Genomic DNA, 26,430 nt, shown 5'->3' on the forward strand with positions numbered 1-26,430 from the left:
ATCTCTATGTATGCGATCATATAGTTGGACATACTATTCTTCACAAAATTCGTTTTTGAGAAATGTGAAACACATAGCTCCCCATAGAATACTTTGATCACAGAGGAACCTTGATTCAAAATCAAGAACTAAGGTGACCAAGCTTCACTAGCATCTCATCTCATGTGCTAAATTGTCTTTTCTCACCATGAAATTTGTTCTGGAGATTTGACATGGAGCATGAGCAAAATATGCACATGAAATTTTGTAATTAGTAAAGAAAGATATGGCTAGAATATTTGGAAGCATATAACCACTCCGCTAGAATTAGCTGTCCAGAATAGCAATTTACAGCAGGCTAAGCAAGACCATTTCAGAGAAATTGTGTGCTTGGCAAATTGGCTATAAACAATTTTGTTCCACAACCTATCTTGTAGTTTAGTGCAAAAACATAGCCAAATTTTTAGATTCAGATGTTTACGCGCTGACAACTACCTGCTAAATTTTTAGATTCAAGATAGTCTAGTTCAAACTTTCAAATCAGAGATTCAGTGTAAATCAACATTTTAGTCCTTCAATTTGTAAGAGACGATCAATTTAGTCCCTCAAATTTGCAAAATAGCAAGTTAGTCCCTTAAATTGAACAATGTCAGTCAATTTTGTCTTTTTTTTTTCTTCCAAAACTAAACACTAAAATTTTAAAGGTTCTATGCTTAGCTTGATGCTGCAAAAAACTTGTAAATTTGAGAGACTAAATTGATTGACCATGACAATTTTGAAGACCAAAATGCTGATTTTGTCTAGAGATTCAAAATGGAAATGCATTGTCAGGTTAACAATCATGAAAAGCACGTGCCATCATTAACTTGGTCATTATTTACAACTCTGTTGCTAGGAATAACAGAACTACAGTTTAGAAGACACAAGCCACCAAAACTATAAAAAGTTACGTAACATGCAGAACTTTTAAATGTAACATTCAAAGTCACCTTCCCTCAGACTTCACCAGCTGTGAGAATACTTTACTCATAGAAACGCCAGAAAGATCATCTAAACTGGAAGCTTCAGATTGCTCAACAGAAACACTTGGTTCCTGCTCGAAATTGTTAATTTGCGGACAGAGTTCGCCGATCATATTAGTACTGTTTTCTTCAGGATCTCCTTTAACAACTGCCTCTTGAAGTTGAAGAGCATACTCCAAATTCCACAATACATCGCCCATGGAAGGCCTATCAACACCAAAATCAGCCAAACATTTTTCAGCAGTTTCTGCAAACTTTCTTAGAGAATCCGGTCTTATTTTCCCAGCAAGTGTGGGATCCACGATTCGCGCAAGTTCCCCTTTTTTCTGCCATTTCATCGCCCATTCTGCCAAGTTCACCTTTTCTCGCGGGAGGGATGGATCTATAACAGGTCTTGCACATAGAACCTCAAGCAGAACTACCCCAAATGAATACACGTCCGATTTTTCTGTTAATTGTTGCCTTCTGAAATATTCCGGATCAAGGTAGCCGAAACTCCCTTTGACAGCTGTACTCACATGCGTTTGATCAATCTCCGGTCCGGTCTTTGATAGCCCGAAATCGGCTACTTTTGCCATGAGGTTCTCATCAAGTAGGATATTTGCAGGCTTTACATCACGATGAATAACTGCTTTAGCATAGCCGGTATGAAGGTAATGGAGTCCCCTAGCTGCTCCAATGCATATCTCAAGTCGTTCCTTCCAACTTAAGCTAGGGAGACCTGAACCATACAGATGACTCTTCACAGTTCCGTTCTCCATGTATTCATATATCAAGATCATTTCATTCCTTTCGTCACAATATCCAATCAATGATACTAGATGTCGATGACGGAACTGAGACAACATTTCAATTTCAGTTCGGAACTCCGCAAGTCCCTGATGGGACCGAGGGTTCCCCCTCTTACAAGCAACTTTAGTTCCATCGCTTAATTCACCTTTGTATACCTTACCAAAACCACCTACGCCAATAACCCAATTCTCATCAAAATTGTTTGTTGCCTCCTGAACTACCGCAAAAGGAAAGCGATACCCGAAATTTGAAGCAGCGCTGGCTGTTGTGGCGTTTGAATATTTACTTCCCATTGTGTGAGAAGTTCCATCCGATAAAGGAACCCATGTCTTGGAATCCCCTTGCTGTGCCAACCGTCTTCTTCTCTTTCTGAGTACAAAGAAGCCTCCAACCATGGCCACCAGCGCGCAAAATATCCCAAGACTAACACCCACTATCACACCAACTTTCTTAGAAATCGAACCATGATTACTCGTCAAAGCCATGGCTGCAGATGCGCTGAGACTTCTGATAGAGTTGTTCATTTTCATGATCTCAAGTCCATTCAAAATTGCATTAGGGTAATCATTATTTACATCAGAAGGGCCAATACTTACAAGAATTTTATTGTCAACCGACGGTGTTGTAACAAAATCCATAAAATACGGAGTAGCCAAAGTATTACGAGTCTTTTCACTGAGATCGAGATCCTTGGCAGCCAACAAGGAAGTAATGTAAACATTGAAATAAAGTTCATTAAGACCTTTACTGACAATGTCACAGAAATGAAGTCGAACAAGGTATTGAAATCCTGGTTCGACATCAAACTTCCATGTCACATTAAAATTACTACGCGGATCACTATCCGAGTTCATCTCAGTTAAAGTACCATAGACACTAGGTGGAGCAATATTTTCTGTTGCACCCCCTTTTGCATATTTAACAGCACGTATACTTGAAAAATTAGTAGCAAGGTTAGGTTGTATCAGGAAGCTTGTATCTGGAACCCAAGTTCGATGAAGCGGGTCAACACTAGAGGAAACACTTGGACCTCCCATGTTAAGCCTAAAAACCGTCTCAAATGCATCTGTCAACAACCCTGTGTACTCTCTTCGCGGATTCAAGGCGATAGCATCATCGGCAATTAGGTCATCAGGCACAGAAACAACTTCAATAGCATTCACAAAAGCAGTGGAATTGTTCGACGGGGAAAAGGTGATGACAAGTGTGTCTAAGGTCACATTTACCAAGTACTCCTTCATAACAGGATTTTTTTTCGGCACACTAAAGCTACTAAGAAGGATATTGTTTTGTGTGGTAACAGCAAAATTTGCAGCACTAAGATTGTAATTTTGATATGAAAATGGAAAGAAATAAAGACGGATCCAATGCCTACCCTTTTTGTTAATAGGAAATGTGTACTTAGAAGGTGAAATGAAGATTCTTGCAGTTTGATGAAGAGGTGAAAAATCAGTGGTGGAATTGATTGATTTTAAGGTGGTATTTGCAAGAATATCTTCTTGTGTGGAAAGGAAATTCTTAAAGAAACTATCTGATGTAAAATTGAGGTTACTACCTATTGAAGTATTTGTATGTGATCCACAATCTATAAGGTAATTATCTATAGGAACAAAGTTTGCAGAAAAACATACCAAAGGAAAAACTGATAAGACATAGATGAATATAATTAACCAATCTTCTCTACAATTCCACATGATAGTGATGTATTAATTAATTTCCTTCTCTCTTTCAAATTCAATCCTGCTACATGCAATAAAACTACTTGTTAATCATAATACCAAAGAGGTAAAAAAATAACAGAGTGAACAAAACAAGGATGGAAGGTTTAAATATTATATACCTTAAGAACACAAGAACTAGGAAGATCTAAGGCAGAGAAACAACCTTAACAATTTGATATAGTACTAGATTCTTATATGTACTAGTTATATTATTTTATGTTTTTTATGTGCAAAAATGAAATAACCAGCTTAATGTTCAGGTGGCTGCTTTGGTAATTGAAGTGAAAGCATGATACCTATCTTGTGTCTGTGAAGAGAGAATAAAATAAAAGGAAATAAAGAGAGATAGATGAGTTGGTAACTCACTGAGAAGCAATAAAAACAAGAGTTAATGATATTGTTGTTGTTATAATATTAGGAAGCACGTAGTAAGTAACAGATGGATATGGATGAGTGTTGTTTAATGTTTATACCATTAAGGTATTAACATGTGTTAGCTTGTGAGTTTCACTTTTGCTGCTGGCAATTAGTATCAAAATCAATGAACCGAAAATAGTGGGTAAAGTCATGCTAGTAGTATTATAATATGCTACTGTCATATCAAGAATTTTTTATGGTCACATGTGATAGAAGGATGCTCTTATCTTTACAAGGGTCAACAATGTTTTACCTCTTGTAATATTGATCATTTTCGGTTTATTTTCTATGAAATTTTCAGTTTGAATTCCATCCTCGTAAAAAAAAAATCCGGAAGACCCCTCTCCCTCATATGACTGTGCATATTTGCTGACGTGGCACACTATGTGACACGCTGACTGTGCATATATGTTTATGTGGCACGTTGATTGTATAATTTTTTTATTTTTTTAAGGGTACACGTGGCATTTGTGCCTATTTTTTTAGTCATATAAAAAAATCTGAAAATTAATTTTTGAAAATATAAAATCGTACAAATTTGAATTTTTTTTTTAAAAAAATCAATATATATTCATTTATATTAATTTAGAAATTAAAAATCTGAAAATTAATTTTCGAAAATAAAAAATCGTAAAAATTAGAAAAAAAATAAAAAAAAATTTTAAAAAACTCATGACAAATATTTTTAATTTTTCAGAATTTTTAATTCTAACAAAATATGATATAAATTTTAATTTTTTTTATTTTCAGAGAAGTTTTTCTAGAATTCTTTTTCAAATTTTTTTTTATGTTGTTATAATTATCTTTGATGAATCCCTATTAAATTCATATTATTTTATGTTGTTATAATTACTTTTGAGGAATCCTTGGTAAAGTCACGTTCTTTTGTGTTGTTGTAAATACTTTTGATGAATTTTTGTTAAACCCATTATCTTTTACGTGGTTGTAATTATTTTCTATGATTCTTTGTTAAATCCATGTTCTTGTATGTTGTTGTAATTATATGTTTGATTTTAGTTTTAAATTGTGTTGTTTTAATGTTAAATTCATGATTTAAATATGATGATGTTGTACTTTGAAATATATAAGAAGAAGTGAGTAAAAACCATAACATTAGTACTTTTGATGAATTCTTGTTAAAATCATGTATTTTTTATGTTGTTATAATTACTTTTAATGAATTCTTGTTAAAAACATATTCCTTTATGTTGTTATAAATACTTTTGATGAATCTTTATTATACTAATTATCTTTTATGTGATTGTAATTATTTTTTATGATTTTTTGTTAAATTCATGTTCTTATATGGTTTTGTAATTATATGTTTGATTTTAGTTTTGAATTGTGTTGTTTTAATGTTAAATTCATGATTTAAATGTGATGATGTTGTGCTTTGGAATACAGTATATAAGAAGAAGTGAGTAAAAACCATGAAATTAGAAGTATAGAATGATGTTTTAAAGTGTTGGTGTATTTAGGGCCCGTTTGTTACGGATTAAAATAAAAATGATTTTGACATAAAATAATTTAGAAATTATATTTTAGAGATTTTGTTAAAAATCAGAATCTATTTTGTGTTTGTTTACCGTAACAAAAATCACTTTTTTTAAACAAATAATCTAGTTTGTTTGGATACAACTATATAAAAGAGATTTTTTGTTACAAAATTAGTTCAATCTTTTAAATCATATTTTCTCTCTCCTCTAAAAAAAATATATTTTTTTAGAAGCTGCTCTTAACAGCTTCTCATTTGAAGTTGTTTTTAGATTTTGATTTTTTTAAAAATCTGTAACAAACGGATGCAAAACTCTAAAAAGTGATTATTTGTTTAAAAAAAGTGATTTTTTTCTTAAAAAAACTATAACAAACGGGCTCTTAATGCATTATAAATTAAAAAAATTGACTTTTTAAAACATGTATTTTTTTTATGAATCTTTGTTAAATCCATGTTTTTATATGTTGTTGTAATTATATGTAATCCTTCTCGGCAACATCACCATAAACTTTCATCTTTCTTGTGTTCGGATTCTGACCTTATCTTTCAAATATTTAACCCACATTCAGTGAAGCACATTTTAAAATGTTGGGTGCTTATAACAAATCTATCATAAAATTGATTTTTTTTATTAATATCAAAAGATTGTTATCTAACCAATATTTCATAAAGATGCAAGTGGAACAATCTGTTTCACACTTTAATCTATGAATTTTTTACTTTTTTTTCTTCATTATAGAGGTCCTCTAACTATTCCTAAATTCATTTTCGAGAGGTATAATAAAATTGTCATACCAAACAAAAGAACGTTATTTTCAGAAACAATAAATCTTTTTCAACCTAATGTAATGCTATTCATTGATGCGTATCCTGAATTCGTGGCGGGTCCAAATACTTCATATCATGTTTTAGAGTAACACAAGAATTTGGTTGCGGAGTCATGTAATTGCGTATTTGCATTAGTGAAATATGTCAAATACCATAAGTTTGAAGGTCTTGATTACCGTCCGTATAATGTAGTATTTTGAAACCCTGTTTCAAAGAAAACTACCCCTTTCAGCACTTTTGGGTTGAATTTTTCTTTTCAAAAATACCCTTAATGTTCAATACAAATAAAACATGTAACAAATAGATAAGAATAAATCAATAGTATATATATAAAGTAAAGTTTTTTATGCCACGTGTCACTTCCACGTTTATTCTCAATATTTTTATTATTTTTTCTATATTTTATTTGACATAAATATCTCAACAAACTTTTGATTTTATCCACTGAATATTTTATTTAATTTTATATTTAATTTCTAATATTTTATGTAGCCAAAATATCTCAACAAACTATATATAATACTTTCAATACTATCCATTAAATTTTGTTTTTCTTTCTTTTTTTTAGGAAAAGAAGTTTCAATTAGTTACCATCTAATCTTTTAACACCATATTATTCAATTAGTTTTTTCATTGAGGAAAAAAAGGCTTCGTTTTTTTTTAACTATAAATAAATGAGATTTTGTTAATCACCATAATCACATATTTTGAGCAGAAACCGAAACTCAAACCTTCTTTTGATCTAAGCTTTTTCTTTCTTCATGTTTGACATAAACACCTATACTATTATTTCTTCTAATTATGCTTAGATTTTTATTTTTTTATATATATAATATAAGATGGAACTAACACCTACGAGTAAGTGATTGTTTTTTTTTTCCTTTCAAGTCTTTGAACTATTGTTTCTGGCATCCATTACAAACACCTACAAGTTTCAAGTCCTTGAACTAACACCTATACTATTGTTTCTGTTTCAGGTCCTTGAACTAACACCTATACTATTTTTTTTCTTCTAATTCAATAGTATTGCTCCTCTCCATTCTTATTCATAATTCAGTTTGTGGCATCCATTCCTATTTTGTTTAGGCTTAATTGCATGTTTGGTCCCTTATGTTTATTTTAGTTTTCAAGTTGGTCCCTTATGTTTTGAAAGTTTCAAGTTGGTCTCATACGTTTATTTTAGTTTTCAAGTTGGTCCCTTACGTTTTGAAAGTTTCAAGTTAGTCCCTTATGTTTATTTTAGTTTTCAAGTTGGTCCCTTATGTTTATTTTAGTTTTCAAGTTGGCCCCTTATGTTTATTTTAGTTTTCAAGTTGGTCCCTTATGTTTTGGACCGACTTGAAAACTAAAATAAACATAAGGGACCAACTTGAAACTTTCAAAACGTAAGGGACCAACTTGAAAACTTTTAAAACGTAAGGGACCAACTTGAAACTTTCAAAACGTAAGGGACCAACTTGAAAACTAAAATAAACATAAGGGACCAAACATGCAATTAAGCCTTTGTTTTATTATTATTACTAGTTTAGAGACCCGGCTTTGCCGGGTTATATATTAAATAATTTTGTGTGCACGAATACACGTGTCAATATATTAGATTGAATTTATTTAAATTTACAATTATAATAATATCATAAAAATAAATATAAATGATGAGATGAATGTCCAATGCAAGAATAAAAACTGTAACAAAATCAATAATGAATTAGTCCAAGTGGTAAGAGTTTTGGGTCCCTTTAAACATGTGGTCATGGGTTTGTTTCGTGGCCCATGTGTATGAGAGAGAAAAATCGATTGAAAGGGAAGAAAGTGGCTGAAATATATATATATATATATATATATATATATATATATATATATATATATATATATATATATATATATATATATATATATATATATATAGAACACTCCCACTAATTTTTATGTGGGAGTGTTTTAGCAAGCTACACCTTAAGGTGTATTTAACTACTTTTTAGTTATAACTTGCTAAAACACACCTTCTAAAAAATAAGTGGGTGTATTATAGCAAATGCCTATAGGAGTTGCTAACGTACACCCACTTATTTTTTAGAAGGAGTGTTTTAGCAACATTCACCTTAAGGTGTATTTAACAACTTTTTAGTTATATCTTTGCTAAAACACACCTTAATAAAAACTAGTGGGTGTATCCTAGCAAACCTATATATATATATATATATATATATATATATATATATATATCAAAGTATATGTATGAGAAATAATAAAATTGGTCATTGGCAAACCTGAAGAAGGAAAAATGTTAGATGAAAAGAAGGTTTGGGGATTCTGCTTGTGCTCAAAATATGTAAATATGTGATTAACGAAAATTTATTTATTTATAGTTAACATTTGCATTAGAATATGCTGCTAAAAGATAACATAATAACTAATCGAACCTTTTTTTTATCAAAAAAAAAAACTAATCGAACCTTTTTTTCCCTCAAACATAAAAACTAATTGAATGATATAGTGCTAAAAGATTAGTAATAACTAATTGAAACTTTTTTTCCTAAAAACAAATAAACAAATTGGAGTCTTTTAATAATAAAATAAGATCGTATATGTAAACTTTGTTGAAAGTATTATGTGTAGTTTGTTGAGATATTTCTGCTACATAAAATATTTGAAATTCAATAAAAATTAAAAGAAAATATTGAGTGGATAAGATCAAAATGTTGTTGAGATATTTATGTTAAATAAAATAGGATTAATTAAGTTTTTAGTCCCTATAAATATTCACAGTTTTGTTTTTAGTCCCTATAAAATAAAATCAAACTTTCTAGTCCCTGTGACATTTTCCTTAAGCATTTTAGGGACCAAAAATGTTGATGAAATTTTTTTATAGGGACTCAAAATACTAATGGAAAAATTTTATAGGGACTAAAAATGCTGATGGAAAATTTTATAAGGATTAAAAAGTGTGATTTTATTTTATAGGGACTAAAAACAAAATTTTGAATATTTACAGAGACCATTTACTTAATTAACCCAATAAAATATTGGTTTTTAAAAATAGAAAAATAATAAAAATATTGAGAATGAATGTGGAAGTGACACGTGGCATAAAAAACCTTAGTTTATATATATATACTATATATACTATTGATTGATTAATTGATTGATGTGTAGTTTGTTGAGATATTTTTGCTACATAAAATATTAGAAATTCAATAAAAATTTTAAAAAAAATACTGAGTGCATAAGATCAAAAGTTTGTTGAGATATTTATGTTAAATAAAATATTGGTTTTTAAAAATAGAAAAAATAATAAAAATATTGAGAATGAATGTGGAAGTGACACGTGGCTTAAAAAACCTTACTTTATATATATACTATTGATACTATTGATTATTATTATAATTATTATTATTATTATTATTATTATTATTATTATTATTATTATTATTATTATTATTATTATTATTATTATTATTATTATTATTTCACCATTTCCGTAGTTTAGCAATAGGTATTTTTGCTTATGTTGATCTTTTATGTTGTTTTGTGTGTGAACCCAGTATAGCGGACATTCATAATTGGTGAGTGTCATTATAGCAGTAGGGATTGACATCCATTCATAATTGGCGCATGCCATTATAGTGGACACCGTGAACCCAATAGTCTATAGGAACACACAGTCGTTTCTAAATTTTTGCAAGTCCGGATACTTGAAAAATGTTTATTTTATTCTATATATGTTAATAATTTTACTAAATCCAGTTAATTATATTTGTCTGTGGATATATAAATTTTCAATTATACAAAGTTATATGTCTAACCCGGGCAAAGCCGGGTAAATATACTAGTTTAAATATTAAAACAAATGTAACAAACACGATATGAATATATATTTTTTTTTGTAACAAATTAGATGAGTATATTTATACTTATTTTTTCATCATTTTATTTTTTTTCAAGAGATTTAAAGTAATTATATATTATTCTTAAAAGAAATGAGATTACAGGAAAAGAAATACACTAATTAAAGATAAATTATCAACATAACAATTAAAATACAAGAAAAATAATTAAAAAATTTCACCTAATTACCAACTTCTTAGCATTCATCATGTGGGTTGGATTTTGGTTTGGGTGGTACCCATAAACTCAATCCAAATTTATATCGACCGTTGTTAACACAACTTGTGTCCGAAAGATGTTGCGCTACACAGTTAAAGAATTTCAATTTCACAAGATTCACACATAACTTCACCTTTAACAACTGTCTTAACTTCATTTTATTGCATTTTATATGAGGAAGTTTAATACCTGAATGAATTTTGGATTCAAAAGTTCCAAGACCAATTTTTTTTTCTCTCCTGGAAGACTTGAAACTAATCCTTCTTTATCTAGCTTTTTCAATAAGTCAGCTTCATCGTACAATATCAAAGTTGTTTCAAAATATTCAAGTTGATAAAACCTGCTACACCTTCCATGAAGATTTCACTCATGTTTCCAAAAATCCAAATTTGTCATATCTTTGTTTAAGCTTGACTATTTCCTTTCAAGTTGTATTTCTATATCGCTAACCATTTTTTTGCAACGTCTGGTTAAAGCAGTATGGTGCAGGAGGTTTTGTATTCGGCCACAGGCCGTGGATTGAGAATTTATTCTCAACCACACGGTTGCTGCAAACATATGGGTAGCAATACGTTGGCTGCCATTGTAATACCAAGATTAAATGTATACTTTTTTATCATTCCAATTATACCCTTAAACAACTTTTTCTATAATAAAATTGTTGTTGGTGTCATTAAAAAAAAAGAATTTAGATTATATTTTTTTTGTTATATTATTGGTCCATAATTAGTTTGGTTTGTTATAACTTGAAAACAACAAACATTTATATTTTTAGTCTTAATTAAAATTTCATAAAAAAACACCGTTCATAATTTTCAAACTTCAACATAATAAAAAGAGCGGCACGTGCCCGTCTTTTCGATAGTAATAATAATATCAAGATTGTTCCTTAAATAAAATAGAATATCAAGATGGTGTAATGCTTATTAAAAAAAATGCTGCAACACTTATGGTAAAGAAAATGGTGCACATAATCAAATATAAGATGAAATATGATGAATGAGATAGAGTTTAATTTTTAAATTCTATAGCTAGTATGTTTAGTTCTATTTCACTCATTCCACTTTTATCATCCATTGTGACATGTTACAATTGGTTGCATGTTCGAACAAATTTTTAAAAGTTAAATAGATAAATTTTCTAAAAAACATGTTTAATAAATAAATAAAAATTTGTCAAAAACCTTACCTATCTATTTATTTATCTATCTCTCAAATGAACCTAACAAATATATATATTTATTTATCTATCTCTCAAATGAATCTAAAAAAAAATCTATATTTATTTATCTATCTCTTAAATGAATTTCAACTGTTTCAAAGAATTAAGAATACTTTGATTAATAGATTAAAACAAATAACCTTAAGAATACTAAGAATTAAGAATTAATGATGTATACTAAGAATACTTAATTTTATTAAAACAAATAAATATAAAAGAATGTGTAAAAAATTAATTTAACTAGATAATTTGATTAATAGATTAAATGTATTTTGATGTTTGAGTTACTAAGAAATTAGTTTTCAAAATACATTGATTGATTAATTAGAGGAGTGTTCAAAGAGAAATGTCATATATGAGTATGAAATTTATATGTTAAAATGAGACTCATGTTTGATTCATTTAGAGACAAATAACAATATAAGATGTCTTTTGTGTTTGTACTTGTATCTTGAGAATTTATAGTTAATTCGGTTAGACTTTTAAAATATGAATTAGGTTTGGTTTGTGATTTGCTTGAGGTTAACAAATTATTTTGAACACTCCTAATTAGAATACATTATTGTGCTCGTTAAAAGAAAATTCATTATTATGATTATTGTTTTGAGTAATGATATTTTGACATCCATTTGATGACAACTTTGTTGACAACCTTGTTTTTCTTACTTCTTATTGGTTAAAAACAATGGAGAGAAAAAAAAGGAAGAGAGAGAATAACAACATCATGTGAGTATGAGAGAGAAAGTTGTCCAAAAATTGTCAAAAAGTGGTTGTCAAAATATCATTTCTCTATTGTTTTTACTAACATTATTATTTTCTTAAAAAAACATTATTATTACTGCTGTTAATAAAGTACCCTTATTGGTTAATGACCAAATTAATCATTGAATTACTATTGTGTCACTTGGCTGCAAAACACATACTCGTTTAGGGGAGTAAATTTTTTTTTTTTCTGAAAATAAAGTTGATGTTCAATATTGATTAGAATTATTTGATTAATTTCTTTGGTCACAAATTTTTACGTTTAATTTGTTTAACAACTCATTTTCTTCTCACACCACACCACCAAATCCTCGTGTAACAAACCATCTATCAACAAACCCAAGTTGTTATGTTGCGATATGTGTTTTTTCTTACAATCATAGGAACATAAGTTTGCCCATTTGAGAAACTTTATAAGAATGAAGAGAAATTGTGATTATTGCTCACATTAATATTTAATTTCTGTTTGATTATATCAACACTGATATATATATATATATATATATATATATATATATATATATATATATATATATAAACATTTATTAGCTAATTGTTGAATACTTTCTGTTAGATGACTTTTTGTTCATGCTAATTAGTTGTTTAGTATATCTTAATAAGTTGTAAATTAAATTAGTGCCGTTTGACAACGAGTTTGTGAATTATATGTGAAACTTTTTGTGATTAAGACTAGTTATTTTTTTATTATAAATCTTGATGGATATATAGATGTTAATGTTGATACATTAGCTAGTAGGTTGAATTCTCATCCATCATTATGAGAAGAGATTTGTTGATTTAAATTGATTCATATTGTTATGAATTGGAGTTGATTTTGTATTTCAACACTTACTCTCGTATGTTGTATTTATGTAGTGATTAAGTTAAAAATGGTCTTTAAGCGCTTGTTGTTCCCGATCCTCACTTTATACAATAAGAGACTACAAAAATATTCTGTTATTACAATTTTAACTGCTCCTCACTCTAAGTTTTGACATCTTCACTCACACTTTAACCTAACTTAGGAGTATAAATATGAGCAATAAACCAGAGCAAAAGAGAAGGGCGAAATAATTTAGAAAGCTAAAGTCTTCATCAATTTTCACTCTATATCATAAACTTGAGAGGAACAAGAGAGAAAGGTAAGGAGGGAGAGAAGCAATCTATTTTCTTCATTTGATTGATATCTCTCTTTTAATTAAAGTTCACTTTTTTTAGAATTATGACGATGAGGTTATTGAAAACAATGCAAGAGTATCAGATGTTAAACTTGAAAGCCGGAAATATGTTGGGTTTCGACATAGGGAACTGCACTATTGGTGTTTCCCTTAAGGATTGCCAAAGCCTAACCAAACGTGCGTTCCCTCTTGAGAAAATAGGTCTACCCACTCTCTGGGCTAAGGATCCCAAAGACATGACCGAATTTGCACAAAAAATTCTCAATCTGGTAATACATTTTATTTATAATCAATGATCTTTGTTTTGTAGATTCTTAATAGTTACATTTGAAGTAAAATAGAAGTTTTGTCTTAATAATCTGTAAAACAGAACATGAATAATGATTTGGTATATATTGTTAGGAATAACTCAAGTCACACATTGATATGGTTTCCCCAGGATGCTATTGTTACATGATACTCCTTTTTTAGTTACCAATGATAAGTGTATACCAAATCATTATTCATGTTCTGAAGACAAACCTAAGTGTATACTTATACTGATTTTTTTGTCAAGGTTCTGAAGACAAATCAAGTTATTCTCCATGTGTATGTAAATTTTTTGATATCATATAATTTCTGGAAAGCGCATATCATATAATTTTTTGACAGTTTTACTCATTATTTTGATTTTAAATTATCAAGGGACTTTGATTTTAAAACAAGCAATGAACTGTGCTGCTCCTACAATTCTACATAATTATGTAGAATGTTGTATCAATACAAGAGTCATTGTTTATATCATCGAAATTTATCAATTTTTAAAGATGTATTTTGTTAAAGAATTTCAACAAAAAAAAAAGTATAAGTCTAGCATAATTGTCCCTGTATCAAAGGTTAATATACCAAGAAGTAATATAGGTGATAACATTTTCATATCAAGGTTATATTTGACACCTTCTGACTTAAGAATTCCTTCAAAAATTTAAGGAGATAATTTCCTTTAGACGTTTCATTTACGACGATTATTAATAAGGTTACTTTTGACACCTTCTAATCCTTTTTGATTTACGACGATTATCCATTTTGTGTTGCTGTAAAACTTATTTCAATTTTTAGAAAAAATTTGCTGGATAATTTTGCTTTTAACTACTACATTTTCAATGTATATGACCCGTGCGGAAGCACGAGTATACGATCTAGTAGATGTTAATGTTGATACATTAGCTAGTAGGTTGAATTATCATTCATCATTATGAGAAGAGATTTGTTGATTTAAATTGATTCATATTGTTATGAATTGGAGTTGATTTTGTATTTCAACACTTACTCTCGTATGTTGTATTTCAATAAAAGATCATTAGGGATTATGTAGTGATTAAGTTAGAAATGGTCTTTAAGCACTTGTTGTTCCCGATCCTCACTTTATACAATAAGAGACTACAGAAATATTAATTTTTATTATTTTTGTTTTGAAAATGCATCAATATTGATTTGTATAGTTAGTTTGATATGTTATTTTCTTGTGACTGGATTTGATTTTATGTTATATATCTTATTCTAATATTTTTCATATTGTTTATAGACATATTATTTTGTACCACAAAAAAAAAAGACATTGTTTTGTTTGTTTTCAATTTGTTGCAGCAATGAGCATCAATGTAAGAACCCTTCATTTCTCCAAACATGTACAAAGACTATCTCATTTATTAGGTTTTAATTATTACTAGATCGCACACCCGTGAGACGCACGGGTGAGTTCTGTAAAAAAATGTATTTGTTTATTTTATTAATATCGAGAATCTTTAATTAACAATTGAGGTTATCAAACAATTGAGGTGGACCCGTTACACAACAATTGAGTATTCCTTTCGAGAATCTCTTATATATTTATGAGAGGAATAACTTCTTATATGTTATTTTATCAATATAGCTTTAAAAAAAAACTTAAGGTTGTTAATTTCTACCTTCAAATTGTTATCAAACAATTGAGGTGGACCCGTGACATGAATTGTTTGATAATTTCACTTTTATCTGTCCACCTTTAATTGACAATTTTTTTTTCCTACTTGTCATAATAGTTATGATTAATTACCTTAACAGGAAAGAAAATGGAGATAAAAAGATGAGAAATAGGTGGAAGAAAAATGGAGAGAAAAGAGAACAAAATTCATAAAAATTGAATTATTGTAAAAGAAAATGAGAGAGAAACCAATTGAAACATTAGTGGGCGGTAGAGAGGTAGAAGAGGAACTTTCAGTTCATTCATTTCATTGGGTTAATGGATTGTTTCTTGTTTTTAGGCATTTATTGAGGACACGTTACAATGAAAATGGAGTAGTTGTTAAACACAATTGGAAGTGGAATATTCATGGGAAAACAAAGTCTGGCCATCTTAATGCATATATTTTTTTTTTAGACAAACAATGCATATAAGTTATAAAGTGTAATTTTATTGTTATTAGATAATTGCATAATTAAGGACCCACTAATTTGGTTTAGGAGGGAAAAAGGTAGGGTTTTTAGGAAGGAATATGGGAGGACTTAATATGATTACAATATAAAGGATATGGTTATAATATATAGATAATATATTTATTTCTCAACCCAAAGAAAGAAAAATAGCACATAAAATAAACACCAAATAAATACAAAATAAACACGAAAAAATAGTAAAAGAATCACAAAGTAGTGCCTAAGGTGATGGGGTATTTATGTGTTAAAGTGGTTATAAGTTTTACATGAAAAAACTTAACCACATAAAGAACATTTATTTACATGTTGGCATGAATAAACTACATATTAAGTAGCTTAGTGGTTTGTCCAAAAAAAAAAAATTGGCTTAGAGGTGAAAAGTGGGCAACGGTACTATAAAGACTTCGCTTTCATTGAATATCTGCATGGAAAGCAAACAGTTAGACATGAAAAACAAACAATTAAACATCATAAACATTAGTTTTTTTTTTGACGTTAACATCATAAACATTAGTGGTGCAACGGTAATACATAGAAATGTCATCAAGTTGTACCTGGTTTGATTATAATTATTTAATTAGTTTATTTATTAAAAAATTTCCAATTTTAATTTGTTTAATATATCTTACTTAATATATTTGAATGAAGAATAATGTACAACAACTGAAATATGAGTTTAATTGTGTTTGTAAAAAAAAAAAGAGTTTAATTGTGGTGCACTAACAATGTAAAGACACTTTACACAATCATATATTAACATTTTGTGTTTGTATTTCTAACTATATAATTTGTTGTTTGTATTTCTAATGAGTTGAATGAATGTTGATTTCTTTAGGGATAGATGTGGTTTACCAAATTATAGATTTCCATAGTCTGTTTTTGGGTGTTTTTTTTTTCCTGTTGTTATATGGTTTTTTTCTTTCTTACTTTCTGTTTTTTTCTTTGGAGGGTTTTGGCCTAGTCCCACTTCCTTTGTAATTATTTTTCTCCGTTTTTTTAATAAAATTTTAGAGTTTGACGGCATAGGATGGAGGTTTCCTGGGGTGCCAACATAGTTGGGATGTCGATGTTGCCTCTTGATGTCTGTCCCCTCTCCTTGCTTATAAAAAAAAGTTACGATTTTGTTGTTTCAGATATATTTTTGTATGTTAGAGTTTAATTTTGTAATACAATCTGATATATGAGAAAATTTTTTTGAGTAATGTATTAAAAATAACTCTTGATTTTAATTTTTCAGGTGAGAAAAGGAAATAAAAGGTTAATTTGATATGATGTAAGAGAAGATGCAACGTCCCATGATCAACAGAACCTGGTCGAATAATCAACAAAAAACGAAGAGGAAGAAGAAGAAGAAGAAGAAGAAGAAGAAGAAGAAGAAGATAAATATAATGTCAAAGCAATGAAGGAGATAACCAACTATTCTTAGGTTGGATCGTAAATGATTACTTCCTAAAAATATGTTTATTAGTTATGGGTTTTGCTAGAAGCCACCCATGAAGGTGTCTTTTAGCAAACCACACCTCAAAGTGTGATTTCCACTTTTTAGTTATAACTTTGCTAAAAGACATCTTCACAAAAATTAGTTGGTGTCTTTTAACAAATACTCATATAATAACTTGCTAAAAGACACATTTATAAAAGGTGTCTTCTAGCAAAACCCATTAGTTATTATATAAATACGTTACTAATTCTACTCAAACACACTACAAAATCCACTATATATACTAGCATTGACGAGTTAGTTTGAGTATAACTAACTGTGTTGGGCTGGACTGAACCCACCTGAAGCAAACAACATGAAATCACTAAACTGGGTTCGTTATCCCATTAAACTGTTTTAACCCAATCCAATTTGATTTTCAGGTCCTTGTCCACCCTTATTGTTTCCTTATGCTCCAAAGAGAAAGATTCTTATAATGAAATATAAACGACCATTTGATTTGAAAGCTAGTGGAATAAAAATGTATTAATTCGTTATTTGTGTTGGTAAATATGTGAGATGGTGTCAGTGTAATCTTTGAATGTATTGAAAGAAAAATTTGAGAATGAATCTAACTAACATAAGAGACATTCATAAAGTTTTGTAATTTCGAAACATTCTCAACATATAATGTACATTTCCAAATCCTTTCTTATCTTTGCGATGCGTAACTCATAGCACGTATCACACCAAGGCTGATCACTCTGAAATCCCTTCAAGCTACGCGATGCGCAACTCCTAATAGCACTGCACGTTGTACCGTGGCTGAACACATTTGTTTTCTTCACTCCTTGTTTTATTTCTTGTCACCAATATGTCCATAGCGACTATATCTAAAAAAATTAGATTACAACGATTGTAGAAAGATATCACGGTCACATAATTATCTGATTTGAGTGATTTCGATGGTTTCAAGGATATTTTCTTATTTTTCTCTTTCACACCTTTTCATCGAATCATTTACAAAACACCTACTAAAATACATAAACCCAAAATGACTCTAAAAAGATACTTAAAACCTATGATTGTCCCGAAGTTACTCTCTATGGGGGGTGAGTCAGAAATTGAGTGATAAAATACTCCCTCCGTCCCTTAATGTAACCCCCCTTTGCATTTTTCACATTTCTTAAGAAAAGTTGTCAGTGTAATTAATGTGTCTGTTTTGTGTATTAATATTACCAAATTGTCCTTTGTTTGTATGTGTATTAAATTTGACTATTCATATTTGAAGACAAGTTAGTAGTATTAATTAGGGGTATGTTTAGGAAAAAAGTAATAAATGCATCTAGTAATTTGAAAAGGGGGTTACATTTAGGGACAAAAATAAAATCAAATGGGTGGTTACATTAAGGGACGGAGGGAGTTGTAACAACAAACGAACCTAAAAAATAAAACGCATCAAAGGCGGTGACAAGTGAATGAATCAGTTTCGCAATCGCAGCAGCTAGAGAGAGAGATGCCTTTGCCTTATGCACATTTATTAATCGCAAACTCATAAAGCTTAATTCTAAAAGCGCTTCTCTGAATAATCAATTTCGCTTTCGCTTTTCCGCTTCGGGCTCTCGAACTCGCTCTTTCCACTCTCTCACTCCTCAGGTGCGTGCATACTACTATCAACCGTAATCTCTCACTCCTCGCTCTTCGAGTTGACTCATACTCTTCTCTACTTCGATCTACTATCAACCGTAATCTCTCACTGCTTTTACGCTTCAATTTTCTGTATATGCTTTTGATTATGTAATCTGATTCCGTGGAACGAAACTGAAATGAAATCTAACGTGTTTCTAATGTACTGTGTGCTTAATTTCTTCATATACTGTTGTTTTGTTTATACCATCAAATAAATGAGATATGCTTCAAAATTGATGATTTAGGGTTTGTGGTGATTCATATAGCTTTGAAGATTCTTATAATACATTATATTTATTTATTCCATAAAAATGAGTTAAATGCATCGGTAGAGTGTTCTGTGGTTTCAAATTGAGGTTTAAGCAACCATTTTAGTCCATGAATGTGCAAGCCGCTGTCATTGTAGTCTCTGAATGTGTTGAGATGCAAACATGTCCTCAAATGTGTGTTTTCGCTGTCATTTTGGTCTTGTAACGTGTTTTTCGTTGGTCAATTTAGTCGATATAGTGTATTTGCAGTTTGTATACATTTAGTGACTGCAATGATAGTGCCTCACACATTCAGGGACCTAAATGTCATTTTTATGCAAAAGAAAATTGTAGTCATGCTGCACTTAATTATGATTACGTTGAACAAAATCTGTAGCGTTGCAGCTGTTGTGGCGTTTTGGTTGTTATGCGGCAATGATGTGTGGTTTTTATTAGATGGAAATCACTTTGTGTTTGCTGGTTGATGTGGCTGGGAGTATTATTGCCGGAACACAAATATTGGGCTGATTCCAACTTAAACTACTAGTTTTAGAGTGATCCTAAGAAGTAAATGAATTGTTCAGTACCCTACCTTGTTCCTTTTTTAATTGTCGTTTAACGATTATTTACACGTACCAAACAAACCAATAAATTTTGCTACTTTTGATGTAATTTAATTATTTGACCTTTTTTGTTACATTTCACATGTTTCTTTTTTCTGCAATAAATAGTCAAATCGGGAACAAACGATGAAACAATAATTAGTACTACTTTCAAATTTGAAAACGAAAAATTAGAAGGAACTCAAAACTTCTGAACAAACGACACTTTAAAAGGAAAAAAGGGAGTATATTTTATGGCTTGTGTCTCTTGTTTGTTTGTCTTGACGGTATCAGTATGTGATGCTGCTGCGTAAATTTTATGGGGAAATGAAATGACCTTGTTTTACAGGGTATTTTGTTTTAGTTATAAAGGATTGAATGGTAAAACCTGGATGACTTTCAGATTATATAGTTTGGAGATGGGAACAATATTATAACGAGATAGAGAGACATTGTCGATTTGGTTTTAACTTAAATTTTGATATGTTTGTTGCTTGCTAAATTTTGATTTTGTTTGTTGTACTCATGAATGATTTCAATTTACAATTGTATTGTGTTGTGTCTAATACTGTCTTTCACGGTATGTTGTTCTATTTAGGTTGTTGATTATTTGCAAGGAAACACTCTTCAAATTGTTCTGACGACTCTGAGTACAAAGGAAGATTGTTTTTTGCAACGGATGACTTTTGGCTTGACCATTTGAAATTCATCAATGTCGGGGTTTCTTAATGTATTTCCTCATGACCTGAAAAGCTTACCCTTCTTATCTTTGTTTTGAATTTGTCTTTCGGAATTTATCTTTGTATCTTTCCCTTCGCTCTTTTGCATTGTTACGACTACCAGGCTGCTACATTAATTCATTTTTGTTGAAAACTTGTGAATTCTGACTTTATATATTTTTATTTCAGTTATGTTAATTCATCAACATTTTTAATCATTGATGTGTTTGGTAAATGATTTATTGCATACATGCATTGGCTTGGAGTTTTTTTTAGAGGACGACGTGGTTAAAATCCATCACCTCGCCTCAACGTGCCATTTGCTATAAGATTCCAGTGTTTCATGTTTGAGGCTATACTAGTTTTAGAATGTTCTGCCAACATTTTGATGAATGAGATTCTGGAGACTCTCAAGGTTACATTTTATGTTTTGAGTGTATACTGGTGTTAAAATGTTCTGCCAACATTTTGATGAACGAGAATCGGGAGATTTGAAGTATGTGGCAAACTGTCAAAAAGGAAAGTAACATCTATTTAAACACTACGTTTCGTGGATGGAGAAGAATAGTAGAATGATCATGGGGTCTGGAGGATTTCACTACCAAACTAGATCTTTGGGCCTTTTTTTTCATTATCATCAACTTTTTCTGGACAGCTTCTTGTATGCTTGGTTAATGCTGCAGTTGCCTCTATGCATGATTAGTAAATTATAGATTGTCAGGAAATTCTATTAATTAATAATATTTAAATCTGCAGTCTTTGTTGAAGATTTTATGCCTCATATGCTTGTTGGATGCGCAGATAGAATGATAATTTGTTTATTAACTACTTTATTTAGTATTGCTATTATTTTCATATTTCCTAAGATGATGATTCCCATGTCTAGGTTTATTCCTTTTAACATGTTATTGTGAATATGTAACTGAATTTTCTTTGCAGTCTTCTCTGAACGGATCTGCTTCAAATCTTCAAGATAGTGCTGGACGGTCTTTTGCCACATCTTTCTCTAGTCAGTCTGGTGCAGCTTCCCCAATTTTTCATCACACTGGTGGGGAGCCAAGCATTTTCTGGTTTACTTCATTTTCTCCTCCGTTTAGTCAAAATAATTGTTAGGTTCCTGCTGCAGGAGCTATTCAAGGGTTGCACAATCTTCATGGGAGCTTTAATGTTCCCAACATGCCTGGTACTCTCACACCAAGAAACTCCACAATAAACAATGTTCCATCTGGGGGTGTTCAACAACAAGCAGGAAACCTTTCTAGTGGAAGATTTGCATCCAACAATCTCCCTGTCGCATTATCACAGGTTTGTGTTGGTGTCATGTGTGTAAGACAGATTGAGTGTACAAGCTAATAACTGAAAATTTGCTAGTACTTTCACCTCTTTCTGTCATTTTTATTTTTTACTGTTATGCTATTTACCAATTTTTCACCTGTACCAATTGTATTTTGCAGCTATCCCATGGAAGTTCCCATGGGCATTCAGGAGTCACCAATAGAGGAGGTACAAGCGTTGTAGGAAACCCTGGATTTAATAGTGGCACAAATGGAGTTGGTGGTTCCATTCCTGGGTTTCCTGCATCTATTGGTAATCGAAATGCTGTTCCAGGATTGGGAGTATCCCCAATTTTGGGAAATGCAGGCTCTCGAATCACTAGCTCTGTGGGAAACATGATTGGAGGGGGGAATATTGGAAGGACTGGTGGAGGATTGTCTGTGCCTGGTCTTGGTTCTCGTCTAAATTTTGGTGGAAACAGTGGATCAGGTGCTTTAGGCATGCAAGGACAGAATCGATTGATGAGCAGTGTACTTCCACAAGGTATGCATTTTTATAGTCAAAGATGCTCTGAAAACGGTGTGAAAGTACTTTTATTGTGATTATTATGACTATGTCAATGTTATCTACTTCATATTTAGTATCAACTTCTTTTCAAGGTTTATACATTATTTTGTTGCTAACTTTGTTCATGTAATTCCTTTTCCTATAAAAATAATTTTTACAGTGAAATTTACCACTACAATTCTTTTCAAGCATGTCATTTTCTTGTCTCGTTAGTTTCAATTTGATGAATGTGTTTTATTGTGATTGTGATAGGAGACCAATGGTCAAAAGAGTTTATGTCAGAGGAGATAACTAATAGCCACCAAAGTAGGAGAGTTAGTTAGGTGTTGTAAATTGTAATAGGATAAATAGTGGATGAGGAGAGTCAGTTAGGCAGTTAGACACTTATTCAATCTTTGTTAGGAGTGAAGATTCAACTCATAGAGATTAGAGAATAGAACGGGTAATTCACTGATAGAATGGGGAATTCACTGATAGAGAAAACCAGAATTACAGTGAGGTAGTTTGGGAGCACCTCTTCTCTCCTAACAATGATTGAATGAGTGTCTATTTATTCTATTACAACAGCTAACTAACTCTCTTACTTTTGTGGCTATTAGTTATCTCCCCTAAAACACAAACTCTTTTGACCATTGGTCTCTTATCAGATTGCTTCCTAGCACTGATTTACAAATGGTTTGATTACTTTTAGTAGTCACTTACTAGTTGTAACGGTGATGGTCCAAACAGAATTTTCTGAATTCACGGTCCTAATTACGAGACTGAGCTCTCTCGTTTTTGTGATAGGGAAAGCGTGTTACTTTATGCTATGGATACATTTGATATTTAGTTGATTTTATATAATTATACTATGCTACTTTGTGGTGACGACATCTTTTTATTCAGGATCTCCTCAGGGGATTTCAATGCAAGGGAATTCTTATCCTAGTGCTGGAGGCGCACTTTCCCAAAGCCATATTCATGCCGTAAATAACATGAACACTATGAGGATGTTCAATGATGTAAATTCCAATGATAGTTTACCTTTTGATCTCAATGACTTCCCTCAACTGTCAAGTCGTCCTAGTTCTGCTGGAGGATCTCAAGGGCAGTTGGGTATGTGAATGCAATTATGTTTTATATCTGATATATTTGTGACCTTCTGCAATAATGATACACACACAAAATTGCAGGTTCTTTACGGAATCAGGGTCTTGGCATTAGTCCCATTGGTCAACAGAACCATGAGTTTAGTATTCAAAATGAAGATTTCCCTGCATTGCCGGGATTCAAAGGTGTACTGTTGTTTGGCTAAGATGTGACTTTTTATCGCTTTTTCTTGTGTGCTATATCAGTGGATCTATTATGCAATTATATTGTATGATTATCTTCGGTTTTGATGGTTAAAAAGTTTCTTATTTGGGATGAGTTGTAGAATGAAATTTATGCTCTCTCTTTTGGAAGGTCTTTTGGATCTGATGCACAATTACCTTCAGTGTCTGGCTTTATTACTCTTACATTTTATTCCCATGTTGCTCTTGATAGGTTTTTATAGGCATATGCTCCTTGTCTGTCAAGCATCTGTACTGTATGTTGTAAATTTAGTGAAGATGCCTTAATGTCAATAAATGTTGCCAAGCAATTAAGTAGTTAGATTTGCTGGAAATGACAACATTGTTACTTGAGTGAAAGTTGCTCAATTTACTTCCGTTGATTTTTCTGACCATATTATGTGTACAGGTGGTAATGCAGATTATGATATGGATATGCACCAGAAAGAGCAACTTCATGACAATGCTTCATCAATGATGCAATCTCAGCATTTCTCTGTGAGTGACATGTTATAAAAGATCTAAAAGTCGTGCTGCGTAGAGAGCCATGTTTATAATATTAATAGGCAGAAGTGCTCATTTCTCAATTTTCCATGCTTTCATTCAGCAGATGGGGAGGTCTGCTGGTTTCAGCTTGGGGGGGACATATTCTTCCCATCGTACCCAACCGCAACAACACAATCCTTCAGTCAGCAGTGGCAGTGTCTCGTTCTCATCTGTAAATAACCAGGATCTTCTCCATCAACATGGATCGGATATTTTTCCATCTCATTCTGCCTATCAGTCACAGGTCTGCAACTTTTCTACTCCGAATGGAGGCACTTCAATTTTTTTTTTTTTTTTACGAAATCCTTTTTCAGTGTAGGGCCTGCTTAAACTAAAATGATGTAATCCTCTCTGAAACAAGTATTTCTGACATTCAAATCGCTTTGATTTTGGTTTAGACCAGCGGACCTCCTGGCATTGGATTAAGGCCTTCAAATTCTCCAAATGCAGTTTCTGGTATGGGTTCATATGACCCGCTCATCCAGCAATATCAACAGCAAAAGAACCAATCCCAGTTTCGTCTTCAAATGCCATCTCTAAATCAGTCTTTTAGGGATCAGAGCATGAAGTCTATGCAAGCTGCACAATCTACACCAGATCCATATGGTTTGCTTGGCCTGTTAAGTGTAATCAGGATGAATGATCTTGACCTGGCATCCCTTGCTCTTGGAATTGATCTTACAACCCTTGGCTTAAATTTGAATTCATCAGAAAATCTTCACAAGACTTTTAAGTCTCCATGGTCAGAAGAATCAGCTAAGGGTGATCCAGAGTTTAATGTGCCACAATGTTATTTCACTGAACAACCACCTGCTCTTCACGTGAGTTTTGACATTATGTTTTATAATTTCATTTTCCTATCATGAAACCTTTTCTTTGGGCTAATGGTCTGTTGCATGTTGCAGCAAGGTTATTTTTCAAAGTTTTCGGTGGAAACATTGTTTTACATATTTTACAGGTGCTTTTCAAATCTGAATCTTGCTTTAGTATTGACTTGTTTGGTACTGTAATTTAATATAAATTTCTCTTTTCTGCAGCATGCCCAAAGACAAAGCACAATTATATGCTGCAAACGAGCTGTATGCCATTTTCTTCAATCCTTCCTTTTTTGGTTGTTTTAATTTTTGGATGATTTGGGATTATTAAAATTTGGGAACAGTTAACTCGATAAGTAGTTAATTAAAGGTAGTTTGATTTGCAGCTATAAATGTAAACTCTTGTATTTTGGATTGGAATGATTTTATATAGTTTTCCAAACGGGAACCAAACATACACAAGTTCATACATGATCAACTCATTAAAAGCTCTTTGTTAATCACTTATCCAGTTATTCTGACATTAATCCCAAAATCTTGATTATCTGAATTATATTTCTTGATTCAATTATTTCTAACGAAGTAAGGGTTATTTCTTTCAGTAACAACAGAGGTTGGTGGTACCACAAAGAGTATCGATTGTGGTTTAAGAGAGCACCCAACATGGAGCCGCTGGTGCAAGCAAGCACATACGAAAGAGGAACTTTTCACTGTTTTGATCCAAGCTCATTTGAAACGGTCCGCAAGGTTAGTTTTTGTGAATAAAACCATATTCGTGATGTTCTTTAATCCTTTATCTTGTTCCAGAGTCATTGTTGCATTCGTTTTCCCCAACTAGCATTATTCGATTGTTGGCCTCTAATGTACAACTCCTCCTTGCAGGATAATGTTGTTCTTTCGTATGATATGCTGGAAACAACGAGACATCATCTACCTCAACATTAAGGGGAATTGAAATCCTTTGTTGTAAAGTGTCGATTATGGATTTAATTCCTCAGAATGTCATAGCAATAGTGTTCTCCATCAATTTGGTGTCAATTACATTTTTGCTTTAGTGTTTCAGTCTAGTGTATTTCTTTCCTCAACCCCAATACAGAGAAACAGCAAGATAGGTAGGCGTTAGAATAACCTAGCTGTCTGACAGATGATTTTGTTGTCCCTTGTTAAAATGTACATACAAAAACACCTGAATCAAAATTGGATGTAGTTTCTGGGTGTTATTCTCTGCATACTTGAAATAAATCACAATCTTTTAGGACTGCTTCA

General features: G+C 31.3%; 1 protein-coding gene, 1 non-coding gene and 1 pseudogene across 11 annotated transcripts; 1 reads left to right on the forward strand and 2 right to left on the reverse strand.

Annotated features, from left to right (window-relative positions):
- Positions 1-811: 811 nt before the first annotated feature.
- Positions 812-4,017, reverse strand: LOC146930531 (receptor-like protein kinase HERK 1 pseudogene; annotated as a pseudogene). Of its 3 annotated transcripts, none has more exons than XR_015008059.1 (2): positions 3,881-4,017; positions 812-3,533 (listed from the first exon to the last, which is right to left on the reverse strand). The product of XR_015008059.1 is annotated as a receptor-like protein kinase HERK 1 pseudogene, transcript variant X3 (transcript). The 3 variants fall into 3 exon arrangements; XR_015008057.1 differs by having other exon boundaries at positions 3,634-3,891; XR_015008058.1 differs by having other exon boundaries at positions 812-3,536; positions 3,634-3,891.
- Positions 4,018-18,873: 14,856 nt separating this feature from the next.
- Positions 18,874-26,430, forward strand: LOC146930532 (putative NOT transcription complex subunit VIP2). 7 transcript variants are annotated; one of them, XM_085707979.1, is made up of 14 exons: positions 18,874-19,138; positions 20,531-20,662; positions 21,591-21,699; positions 21,778-21,956; positions 22,106-22,469; positions 23,379-23,588; positions 23,666-23,767; positions 24,213-24,301; positions 24,411-24,593; positions 24,748-25,170; positions 25,255-25,307; positions 25,387-25,428; positions 25,767-25,911; positions 26,047-26,430. In XM_085707979.1, the coding sequence occupies exons 2-14, from the start codon at positions 20,645-20,647 to the stop codon at positions 26,107-26,109; spliced, it is 1,980 nt and encodes a 659-aa protein (XP_085564105.1). In that variant the 5' UTR covers positions 18,874-19,138; positions 20,531-20,644; the 3' UTR covers positions 26,110-26,430. The 7 variants fall into 7 exon arrangements, with proteins under 7 accessions (XP_085564105.1, XP_085564107.1, XP_085564104.1 ...); XM_085707981.1 differs by having other exon boundaries at positions 24,414-24,593; XM_085707978.1 differs by having other exon boundaries at positions 18,874-19,049.
- On the reverse strand, positions 21,619-21,699 carry LOC146930533 (small nucleolar RNA snoR35). Its single transcript, XR_015009280.1, has one exon. It is a non-coding gene; the product is annotated as a small nucleolar RNA snoR35 (small nucleolar RNA).

This window comes from Medicago sativa, chromosome 4 (genome assembly GCF_051527215.1).
Source record: "Medicago sativa cultivar Bolivia chromosome 4, Bolivia_mono, whole genome shotgun sequence".
Lineage (NCBI taxonomy): Eukaryota > Viridiplantae > Streptophyta > Magnoliopsida > Fabales > Fabaceae > Medicago > Medicago sativa.

Bases quoted from the DNA above. Each gene is read 5' to 3' on its own strand.
- LOC146930532 (XM_085707979.1), top strand. The intron at 21,957-22,105 runs GTTTGTGTTGGT...TGTATTTTGCAG, and splicing joins TCCCTGTCGCATTATCACAG to CTATCCCATGGAAGTTCCCA. The intron at 25,429-25,766 runs GTATGCCATTTT...TATTTCTTTCAG, and splicing joins TTATATGCTGCAAACGAGCT to TAACAACAGAGGTTGGTGGT.